At 37.9% G+C, this 12593-nt stretch overlaps 1 protein-coding gene across 18 annotated transcripts in view; it reads right to left on the bottom strand.

Moving 5' to 3' along the window:
• The window catches only part of RBFOX2 (RNA binding fox-1 homolog 2), a 256959-nt gene that overhangs the window by 170740 nt on the left and 73626 nt on the right, over positions 1-12593 (bottom strand). For all 18 annotated transcript variants that reach the window (XR_004424162.1, XR_004424163.1, XR_004424164.1 and 15 more), the window contains exon 2: positions 4125-4175. Coding sequence is in view for 15 of the 18 variants with exons in the window: in XM_033117852.1 (XP_032973743.1) it covers positions 4125-4175 (51 nt within the window). In the remaining 3 variants the exon portion in view is untranslated. The remainder of the gene's footprint in view (positions 1-4124; positions 4176-12593) is intronic.

Below are 12593 nucleotides of genomic sequence, written 5' to 3'. Positions count from 1 at the left end.
GGTCATATAAAGTCTTTTCATGTTGCTATTTTCTCCAAATATTCCATAATATCTTGTTGTCACAATAGCAACAGAACATCCCCAATTCAAAGAGGGAACACTGACAGGAGAACACAAAAGGGAAATCCAAATCATGGCGGCTGAAAATCCGAGGTTCAAGTCCAATTCTGCTACTTACTATCTCTGTAACATTGGGAAATTGATTTAAAAATCTCTGCTTTGGTTTCCTTATCTACAAAACAGGGATAATAAAGCCCAACCTACTTTGCAGAACTATTGTGAAGATCAAAACTGAATACCCATGGAAGCACACACGATAAACTGTAAAGTACTTTACAAATATTAATTTTTATAATTTACTGATATTCCCAATTCCATAGCTGACTCAATACCTGAACCCCACCAAGAGTCTGTGCTGTCACCTCTCATCTCAAATGCGAACGGCAATGTTTTGTTCCCACACCGTGTTATTAGGCAATGAGCCATAATCGCGAGTCCTGATCACATTTGTTAAGAGGATGTTTGCTGCATTTCTTTCATTACAGCTAGAGTGACCACACGTCCATTCATCCAGGTTTGTCTAGGACTGTTTCCACATTACCATCCCTTCTCACTTTCAAAAGTGCTTCCACTTGAATGACACATTATAAGGTCACCCTAATTATATCAGACATAAAGTTGTGGTACCAAGAGGTGACAAGGGGCTGGCCTTAGGATTCCCACTGTACTTTCCAGGAGCCCCTGAAAGCCATCCCAAATAAACAAACAATGTTAGCAAAAACAGTAAGCGTGCTATGCAGAACCGAGCCTCACCAAATTGCTGATCCTCAACCCCTCCTATACAAAAACTCGGGAGCTAATGCACACAAATATTCTCTGGTTTAAAACATATTACAAACCCACCAAATAGTCCAGTCTTAATCAACACTAGAGAAGAGCACATACACATAATCACAAAGAAAGTCGGCGAGGAATCTAAACCACGACACTGTATCATCAACCTCACATCCTGCATGGCCTTAGATAAAATATGCAGCCTTTCTGAGCCGCTTTTCGCCTCTGGAACGACGTGTGTCTCCTCCACTTCCACAGAGAGACCGCATTAGCGCGCCCAGTGAAGTGTTTGGAGTGCTTCCTGAAAGTAATGGACTGCCATCCCCTACAGCTAGCTGTTAACTGACTGGGAAAGAGGCTGAGGTAACCTTGCATAAAAAACCTCTACAAGGTGAAGGGTATTTTCCCCCCTCCTTTTCTTCACAGGTTTTTAATTCAAATGTGTTGCCAGGAGCTTCATAACAGGACGAAAAGGGTCACTGAAAACAGTGAAATGCTGGTCCACTTCTGCTAAGGAACTCAGTTGTAATAATCTTCCCAGGGGTCATGGTCTCCTAGATCTACAGGTTAGTTTCGAAGGGCCTATGAAGTCCCCAAATGGTAAATAAAGTAAAGCGAGTGAGCGGGCAGACCTGCGCACGCCCACACTTCTCTAGGTGACTCAATAATCCCCAGTACAGAGGGAAGAGTCCTCGACAAAGAGAAGACAACATTCAGTTCATATTTAGCTACCAACTTGTATGGTTACCTTGGATAAATCACTTTAATCTCTGTGTGTCTCAGTTTCCTTAGCTTTCCAAAGGAATATCTGGTTGAAAAAATGGTTGTGAGGATGAGATGAGAAAATATTGATGCAAGTCCTCTGTGGCAATAAAAACTACTGCATATTTTATCGCTTTTAGAATCACCAGTAGATGCTGATAAAAATCCTGCCTGGTGATGGTTCCTATCTATTTAGAAAGGAACAGCAAAAGAATAAATAAGGAAAGCAAATAATGACCCACAATTAAAAGTCACCTTCACCCCATCCCCCGGATCCTGGATTTGCGGAGCCAAACCACTCAGGGGAGATGTAAGATCACAAGTTCAGTTTCTGCCCAGCTCAGGCTGCTCAGCGACCAGGTTTCACACTGATAAATGCCTCTCAAATCTCAGAGCACAAAGTGCGAGTTCACAAGGTCAGGCACATTATTAGCAGCACTCACCTGGATTCTGCATTCATCAAACACAACAAGCAGCAATTCAGTATTCGCCTATTTGCACCACTCTAAGATCTCTAATGCAAAGATCTAGCCAGACTACAAAAAAAAAAAAAAAAAGCCTAAGAAAGTAACCTAAAATAAACCTGTCACCATCAGAATGTGCCTCCGAGTAAATCAGCAGCTTTAAACCATGGCCAAGGTTCTGCATAGGCCTACAGCAGAGAACGTCAGAGTAATGAACGTGCAGGTTACAGAAGTGGGTCCCTGCTGCAAAAGGAAGGGCAAATAAAGTACTAAGAAAACAGACTCCTTTTTGTGCTTTAAAAAAACTCCTCTTATTCCTTTCGCCTGGTTCCTGATCGACCTGTAACCCCCACAGGAAGAACACAGCATTCTACTGTACCCTTCCAGATTCTTCTCAACTCAGTAAGTCTATTCCCATACCTCAATTAGTTTTACCTTCCTATACCTAAAATAAGCCTATATGCAAAATAAGCAACATTTTATAAATGATTAAATATTTGCCTCAGTATGCAAGACTGAATTAAGAGACTGACCTTGAGCCCGTATGTTTTGAAGGGTCCCAGGGGAAGCGCAAGAATGAAAGAGCACAGACCACTCACTCCTTTAGAGAAGCCCAGACACAGGCCGTGGCGGCGCAACAGCATCACCTGCAGGGAGTTCTGAACACCCGCCCAGCCCAGCCCAGCCCAGCCTTAGACCTGTGTGATCCAAATCCTGAGGGCGAGAGCTCCACGCAACAGTATTTTTTCTGATATATAAACAGGATATAGAACTACTATCAAAGGGCATGAATGTCACAGCTTACAGAAACTCTAGGGCAGACCCAAACCAGGAAGAAAAAAAAACCCTCTACATTCTCTTTAGATTTGGGGTAAATGACTATCTTTCACCAAAAATGCTCATAGAGCCAATCTTAAATTCCAACGGTGATGATCCCACTGGGAGATGAACACAGAGATGAACAACCTTTTTTCTCTCCCTTTGTTTCCATATCCCTCCTGGGGCCATTCTGGTGCCGACCCAGCACCAAAACTGCAAGAATTGGGCAAATTCTCTCAAATCTGGAAGGCCCCCCAAAGAGAGGACTGTTGATTATGGGGCCATCCTATTTTCAAATCAGCTTCAGGAGTTTTGATGGGATTCATTAATTTCTAGAAAGGGGAACTACTATGCCGACTTTGGTTTCGCACTCTGATGACCCAAATCCCTTGGAAAATGCCTAATAATGGTGGAACCCTTTTTCTGACAACTCTGTAAGGACTGTTGGATAAATATTCGAAGATATTTCTAGAAGCTACCCTTTCAAGGCTCCTGAAGAATGTCAATATCCCCAGACAGCAAGGAGGTAAGTTTCAGGGACTGTGTGTCCTAAGCCACACCGTCTCTGACTCAGCCTTACCTGTTCTACCCTTACTCTGCTTTGGTCTCATCTGCTCAAAGCTTCCAATAGCAAAAGACAGGGGAAGCATTTTATACACTCACCTAAACCACACACAGCATGTCTCCTAGGAAGCAGTTCTGCTCCAACCCACAATAGAGCCTGGGCTTTTTCCAGTCATCCCTGCTATCTAACAAAGAAAGGCAGCAGAAACTTCCCTTTCTCAAGCAAGCCTTCCCTGATTAAAACCATAAGGCTGAATTCCCCCAGGGAGGAGAATGGAATTTTCTTGTTGTAGATTATTGCAAGACTCAAAAATCTGTGCAGGCAGGGGCTAAGTAGCAGAGAATAAAACAAGTCCAGCATTTAGAATTCTGAGGCATCAAGAAAACCTGGTTGAAAAATGATTATATAGCCTGGAGAAGAAAAAACAAAAGCAATTATGACTGCGCTTAAGTGATTTTCCACCCTATAATATCCACAATTTCAATAACATGATTACAATACTTTTAGGATTAAGAAATATATTTTATTTATATCTCTAAATATATATTCATTGCTGAAACTAGCCATATCGCTTTCCAAAATAAATAATTTGAGGTAATGCTCTCTATCATAGCATTCTTAGATAAAACGAACACACACACATACACACACCATCTGAGTTATAAAAAGCAGATACCAACCTGGTTGTCCCGTGCTGGGAATCCATGATAACCTGGGGTCAGAGGCTCGTTCTAAGAGAAAGAAAAGAAAAATCAAATTATAAGATGAAAGAAAATGGTCCAAATAATCAAAATCATCCAAATTGATCAAATATAAATTCCAGCACTGGATGTTAAGGTGTTCTGTTGCTATATTCCACTCTACCTAACTATATACATTTCTCAGTTCAGCCTCTACCATGGCAAAACACAAAAACAAACAAGAAAATCAGTATTTGCTCATGAACACTATTCATAAACACTATTTTCCTCCTTGTGCAGCTAAATCTGTGTCATCCTCAGGATATCTCAAACAGGGAACTACTGGGATTTGAGGAAGAACAATTCTTAACCTCACACTGTGGGACTTTAGCATCCCTGGCCCCTAACCACTAAAAACAATCTTAAGAAAAACAAAGTAGAAGGACTCATACTTCCTGATTTCAAAGTTTACTACAAATTACAGCAATCAAGACAGTGTAATACTGGCATAAGGACAGACATACAGACCAATGGAATACAACTGAGAGTCCAGAAATAAACCCTTATAGTTATGATAAATTGATTTTTGACAGGGTGCAAAAGAAAAAAGAGAAATCAATGAAGGAAAGAACAGTCTTTTCAACAAATGATGCTTAGACAACTGGATATCCACATGTAAAAGAATAAAGTTGGAATTCTATCTCAAACCACATACAAACTTAACTCAAAATAGATCATATACTGAAAACCATAAAACTCTTAGAAGAAACAAAGGTCATCATGACCTTTGATTGGGTAATAGTTTCTTCAATATGACACCAAAAACACAAGTGACAAAGGAAAATTGGATAAACTGGTCTTCACCAAAATTAAAAACTTTTGTTCTTCAAAAGATACCATCAAGTCTGAGGATCTAATTGTACAGCATAATGATTACAGTTAAAAATACTGTATCATGTACTTGAAAGTTGCTAAGAAAGTAGATCTTATGTGTTGTCCCCAGAAAAAAGAAATGGTAATTATATGACATGACGCAGGTATTAGCTAATGATGCTAATCACTCCAAAATATATAAATGTGTCAAATCAACACATGCTCACCTTAAACTTGCACAATGTTATATATTAGTTATAGCTCAATAAAGCTGGGGGCAAAAAGACACCCATGAAAAGACAACCCACAGAATGGGAGAAAATATTTGCCAATTACATGTCTAATAAGAGACTTGTATTCAGAATATGAGTACATAAAGAACTCTTACAACTCAACAACAAATAGACAAATAACCCAAATTTTTAAATAGGCAAAAGATCTGAACAGGAAGTTCTCCAAAGAAGATATACAAATGGCAAATAAGCACATAAAAGATGTTCAACATCATTAGTCATTAGGGAAATGTAAATCAAAACCACAGTGATATGATATTAATATTTCACATCCACTAGGATGGTTATAATAAAAAAGTCAGACAATAACAAGTGTTGGAAAGGATATGGAGAAACTGGAATCTCGTAGTACATTGCTGGCGGGAATGTACAATGGTACAGCCACCTTGGAAACAGTCTGACAGAACCTCAGAATGTTACAACAGTTACCATATGACCCAGCAATTCCACACCCAGGTACAATCAAGAAAAGTGAAAACATGTCCACCCCAAACCTTGTAAATAAATGTTCACAGCAGCTTAGTTCATAATAGCCAAAAAGTAGAAACAATCCAAATGTCCATCCATTGATGAATGGATAAAGTGTGGTATATCCATAACTGAATATTATTTGGCAATTTTAAAAAGGAATGAAGCACTGATATAACATGGATGAATCTTGAAAACATCACGCTAAGTGGAAAAAAATCAGAGACAAAAAGCCACAAATGTATGATTCCATTTATATGAAATATCCAGAATGGGCAAATCCATAGAGAAAGACAGTAAATGAGCAGTCCCAGGAGCTTACGGGGAGGGATGGGGAGTGACGACTAATGGGTACTAGGTTTATTTTCCGTAATGAAAATATTCTGGAATTAGCTAGTGATGATGGATACACAACTCGATGATTATATACTAAAAACCATCAAAACACTAAAAATACTTCAAAAGGGTGAGATTTATGGTCTGTGAATTATATGTCAATAAACCTATTATTTAAAAATAATAACAATTACGGCAATGTTGGCTATTTTCACACTAATTTTTACAGGGGAGACATATACAGCTTAACTGTAACCAATGAACAGTGCTCCTTCGAAACTTTTAAGTGTCTTGTTTGTTCTGGATTCTACAAATTTATTTCAACACCATGCGCTACAGATTTTAACAATGATGAGGAAAAAGATAATGATAACACTAGATACTGAACAACTGATCAGGTATAGTAGTTTCAGGATGGAGGCAAGAAGGAAGAGAAAGCAGCGAAGAGGAGATAATAAAGCACAGATACGATGTGGGAAAGCCAGACTTTCAACCCAGGTCTGTTAGACTCCAAAGCCCCTGTTCTTCCCATTTATCAAGTTCTCTTCTCTAACAACCATTCCATATTATTCCTTTACAGTATTTCAAGATCGTCTGAGAAGGGAATTATATGATTAAGAAACTAACCAAAAACATCCAAAAGCAAAATTAACAGATTCAGCACTCCCAGAGAATATCCATGTATAAGCCATATTCTTGGGTTCAACAACGTAGAAAACTTTTTATAGGGAAAGAAAAGCACAATCCTACAAGCCAGTACTGTCAAAAACTTGACTAGCAAAGACAGACGCAACAGGCTGTACGGAGATGTAGCAGAGGAAATGAATCTACTCCTCCACCTGCCTTGGCAAAGCACTACCCTTCTCTGTCCGCATCGCCCAGATAGGCTATTTGGAACTCTGCAGTCCCCGAAGCTGCCACCTTTCTGAAAGCGGCCTGTACGTAATGACAAAGACTTGCTTTCTCTTTAAACTTCACCATGTATGTAGCTCTCCCTTCAAAATGCATTAACATGGCATGTTTTTGAAGATTATAGAAATGGGTCCTACTGTAAGTATTCTTTAGCAATTTCCTTTTTTTTGGTTGCTCAATATTATAAGATGAATTTCACTAATTTTGACTACTGTTAGTTTTCTAGTTTATGAACATATCACAATTTATTTACCTGTCTTATTTCCCCATCAATATATATTTAAATTGTTTCCAGTCCTTTTTGTTTGCACTCACAAACCACGTTGCCTATGAACATTTTTAGATTTGAGATACCTTTTCACTCGTGAGATTGGAGAAAATGAAAGTATCACAAATTGGCAAGATGAGTAAGTAAATAGATACCTTCACATCTAATAGCAGGATGTAAGCATATTTGCAAAACAACTTAACAATAATTATTAAAATATTTAATGCACATACCTTCCTGTAATTTCACATCTTTGATCTCTGTATGTAGAGAATCACTTGCACATGTGCTCAAAGAAACGTGCAAAGATTTCTCAATGCAGTGCAGTTTGTAATCATGCAAAACTAGAAAGAACCTCAAGTCTCCATTAATAATAGGGAAACAGTATTATCAACTATTGTACTATTTCAACATCCTCTGTGTAAGTTTTTAAAAAGATAAAAATCCCTATGAACTATCTCAAGTAATATTAAATGATAGCATAACAGTCAGTGTGGTATTTTTTATCACAATATAAAAATACGTATTTCTATTTGAGTATAAAAAAGAAATGAATGCATAGAAAAGATCTAGAAAGATACACAACAAACTTCTAACAGTGGTTATCTCTAAAGAGAATCATAAGATTTGTGGAAGGCAGAGAGGGCATACTTTATCTGAATTGTTGGAATTTTACAAAATGTAAAATTCACGTATTTCGTAGAGTATTAAAAAGAATCAAAAAAGTCACTATTACCAGTGTTTCATAATGTTTTATAACTTACAAAAATACTTTCACATAATCTTATTTAGTCCTCACACTGCAGAAAATAGGCTTTCTAACTCTCATTTTACAGAAGACAACACCAAAGTTCAGGAAGATTAAGTGATTTGTTCAAGGCCAAACAGCTAATGATAATGGCTGAGCTGCCATCAGATTTAGGTCTTAACTCTATACCCAGTACTCTGCTACTTCATGACAACTAGAAAAAAACAACAACAACAAAACATTCCCCTGGTCCAGGTAGGGATGATGATGATTGCCTAAAGACGTGCAGATCTGAGGTTGTAATCAGTGTAAAAATAGTAACCAACATTTAAAGCAGAGCTGGAATCATAAGACAAGCTAATGGAACACATGGGATAGAAATCAGATGTATTGAACGCTAAAGAGGAAAAGTCTTCAGCAGCTACCATATGTGTCCATACAGGAGCTACCGGCCTAGTAAGACTGAAAGAGTTAGAAACTGACTCTGCCTAGGCCCAGAGGCTGCTCAAAAATAAAAAGACTACATAAGAAATAAAATACCAACCACAAGAATCCTTACTGACTAGAGGACAGCAATTAAACCAGTTTAGAAGCTTCTAGTTTGTGGACATGTGAAAGAGTAACAGACGGATCCTTAAGTAACTGGCCAATAGAGCAACTGCGATGGATCGTGCATGTACAGTGGACACAGAAGTGAAGGAAAATACACCTGACTTTTGTATTTTTCACTGGCTGCTTAGAAGCTCCCATATGCACCTATGTTTGAAAAATCCATTTAAGCAGAAAAATCCTTCATTTTTTCAGTCAGAGTGAATGGAACAATTGTTTTATGGCAGCATTGTGCTGGAATCCAAGTACTTCAGGAGCTCAGAGTCATAATAATTAGATAAAGATAATGTGACTGACACCACATAACCAAAGTCTACAAAAAGAACTACCGGGCTGCAGGTGATCTTTTTTAAAAGTGTGTGTGAGCCTGGGAAGCAGATACTAACCTCTAACCTCAAGACAAGATCTCCAATGCTATGACGGATTGATGCATGCTGAAAAGACAATTTCAAAGCCACGTTTCGAAATGTATTCTGAAAAATATCAGTATCATTTCTAAATGATCAGCCAATATATTTGCTCATTCCAAAGTAAAACTACCCAGAATACTGCACCTGAGAAGAAAAACAAAAGTACTGCTTCCTTAAGCATTTTTAAAATACAGTTAAAAGAAAGGTACTAAAAGAGGACTGAAGACTAAACGACCCAGCTTCTGTTACAACAGTATTTCTTACTACCGTGTTTCCCCGAAAAGAAGACCTAACCGGAAAATAAGTATTAGCATGATTTTTCAGGATGCTCCTAATATAAAATAAGCCCTAATGCATCTTTTGGAGCAAAAATTAATAAAAGACCTGGTCTTATTTTCAGGGAAATACAGTAGGGCTCATTTTATATTACAAGCATCCTGAAAAATCATGCTAGGGCTTACTTTACGGTTGGGTCTTCTTTTCGGGGAAACACGGTAGCTTCTATCAGTAGGAGCAGGGTGAAGAAAATGGAAATGCACAATGAAGTTACCTTAAGCAAGTAAAAAAAAAAAATTTAAAAACCCACCCTGTTGTCTTTCTTATGTGACTAACAAAATCAAACCCTTTTCACAAGATGAAAGAAAAATATTGAGAATGGAACAAAATAAATTCTTGTCACCGTGCACTTTTGGGAGCAGAAAGTAAAAGGAAGTAGAGGGAGGAAGAAATGAAGCTGTCCTCTAGAAGCAAAACTGGGCAGTGGTAGTACAAGCCCAGACTTTTCACTGACTTACTCCCAGTTGAAAATGAATCGCACATTATCTGACATACATTTAACAACGGAAGGAGAGATTGATTTAGACCATCCTGGCTGGGGAGAAAAAGCAAGTCAAATTTCCCAGGATATTTCACTATCTTGTTTTGCAGCCAGAGTTACTGTTTTTCAAGTATTTTTTGAATTGGGTCATGGAAGGAACACCACAGAAACTGACGCTATACCTGAAGTCCATATTCAAAAGTACCAGCAACAAGTACCTTTGTCTCAGGAAGACGGATTGCTAACAAACCACAGGGCATCGTGCTGCTTCAAAACCACATAGGGTTCAAGGTACCCAAAGACAAGATAACAGCTTATAAGGGATATGAATCTCGTAGTAGTTAACATAGTCCCGGCATAAGGTCCGCTGGTAACGTAAACCACGCTTTCAAGCACCAATAAAATAAAACATTATTCCACCTCCCCATCAAGATAACTGATGATTTAGTTTTTTGTGACACTCATCACTCCATCTCAAATACCCTGCCTGATGTTTTTCATTTTGTCTTTTAAGTTAAAAATGCCCTGGTATAAGTAGTATTTTTCATGTTAATATCTGACACAGGAATTTACTGGGTCCTCAGAGCCCACCTTTGAAACAGACTATAATTTCCCCTTTTTAAAACCAGTCACAGGTTTCTAAGAAGTAACCAATCAAACCCCTTTTCTTCAAAGGTGAGGAAACTGACTTAGACAATTGTCCTGTCCATAGTCAATGGACTAAGACATAAAAGAGGACCTAGAACTTAGAACTCTTGACTCTCAAATCATGTATGCTATTCATGCCTCAGACTCTGCTAACGGAAGGCATAACTAGCTCCTTTCATGATGCACTAGAGAAAGTGTGGACTTTGGGAATCAAAGAGATGTCGATGTAAATACTGGCTGTGTCACTTCCTAACTACATCACTCTGGTCAAATTGCTTAATCTCTCTGAGCCTCAATTTTCTCAATTGTGTAACAGATAAAGAGATAACTCGGGTGAAGTTTATGTAGCACAGTATTTAACATACAGAAGCTCCAGAAAAAAATCCTTCCCCACCTCTATGCCTACCAGTTGCAAATGACGTGAGAAATTGAATCAATCTATGGGACTCATTCCAACTAAGTAACACATTTCTAAATAACCAACCTTCCATTTTTCTTAGCTTATTCTAAAGTCAGTTCTTTAGGAATATGTGCCAAATGGCCAACCAGCCTCACTGAAGGTGTTCAAAAACTAGATAAAAATTAGTGATGTTGGAAATCGATTCCAGGGTTCAATGAGAGAATGAATGAGATTATCTCTAATGTGACCAAAGCACCTTTGCCTTTTGTGACATACATGCTTCATACAGCTAAGCAGGCCATTGCTGGGATCAATTCACATTGGCTAACACTCCCAGCTCTTCAAATTTCCTTTACAAATCCACCATGTTCTTATTTTTTAAAATTATATTTTGATGTACATAAGTAATATATAATAAATAAAATTCTCCTTCAATCTACCCTTTCCGGTACTAAGGTTTGAAATCATACTACAAATATTCTTCAGCAGAGTCCTTTTTCTTTTTTAAAAAATTGTGATTTTATATAAATAACATAAAATTGGAGGACAAAATTTTCAACCATTTTTTAGTGTACAGTTCTGTGGCATTAAGTACATTCACATTGTTATGTAACCATCACCACCATCCATCTCGAGAACTTTCTCCAACTGGAACTCTATACCCAATAAACTCCCCAACCCCATACCCCCTGGCAATCACCATTCTCCTTTCTGTCTCTATGAATTTGACTATTCTAGGTTCCTCACATAAGTGGAATTATATACTATTTTTCCTGTTGTGTCTAGCTTATTTCAATTCCCATAAGTCTTCATGGTTCATCCATGTTTAGCATGAGTCAGAATTTCCTTCTTTATAAGGATGAATAACATTCCATTATACGTATATACCATTCATCTGTTCATAGATACTTAGGTTGCTGCCACCTTTTGGCTATTGTGAATAACGCTGCTATGAACATGGGTGTACAAATATCTGTTAGGGTCCCTGCTTTCAACTCTTTTGGGTACATACCCAGAAGCAGAGTTGCTGAATTATTGGTAACGTCTGTTTAATATTCTGAGGACTCACCATACCCTTTTCCACAGCAGTTGCACCATTTCACATCCGCACCAGCAATGCATAACAGTTCTAATGTCTCCACATCCTCACTTATGTTGTTTGTTTTTTTACCACAGCCTTTCTAATGGGTGTGAAGTTGTTTTCTCATTGTGGTCTTGATTTGCATTTCCTCTATGATTACTGATGGTGAGCATCGTTTTATGTATGTCTGGGCCATTTGTATATCTTGTATGGGGAAATGTTTATTCAAGTCCTATGCCCATTTTTTAATAGGGACATTTGTTGTTGTTGTTGCTGTTGAATTGTAGTTCTTTTTATATTTTGAATCATAAAATACGTGATTTGTAAGTATTTTCTCCCATACGTGGGCTACATTTTCACTCTGTTGATAAATGCCCTTTGATACACTAAAGTTTATAATTTTCATGAAGTTCAATTTATCTCTTTTTTCTTTTATCTGTGCTTTTGGTGTCGTATCCAAAAACCTATTGCCAAATTCAAAGTCATGTTTTCTCCCTATGTTTTCTTCTAAGAGTTTTATAGTTCTTGCTTTTATGTTTGGGTCTTTGATCTATTCTGAGTTGATTTTTGTATATGGTGTAAGGGAAGAGAGTCCAACTTCATTTT

The sequence above is a fragment of the Rhinolophus ferrumequinum genome, chromosome 10, assembly GCF_004115265.2.
Source record: "Rhinolophus ferrumequinum isolate MPI-CBG mRhiFer1 chromosome 10, mRhiFer1_v1.p, whole genome shotgun sequence".
Classification (NCBI taxonomy): domain Eukaryota; kingdom Metazoa; phylum Chordata; class Mammalia; order Chiroptera; family Rhinolophidae; genus Rhinolophus; species Rhinolophus ferrumequinum.
The sequence above is the reverse complement of the archived record's forward strand: the minus strand, read 5'-3'. Positions and strand labels throughout refer to the sequence as shown.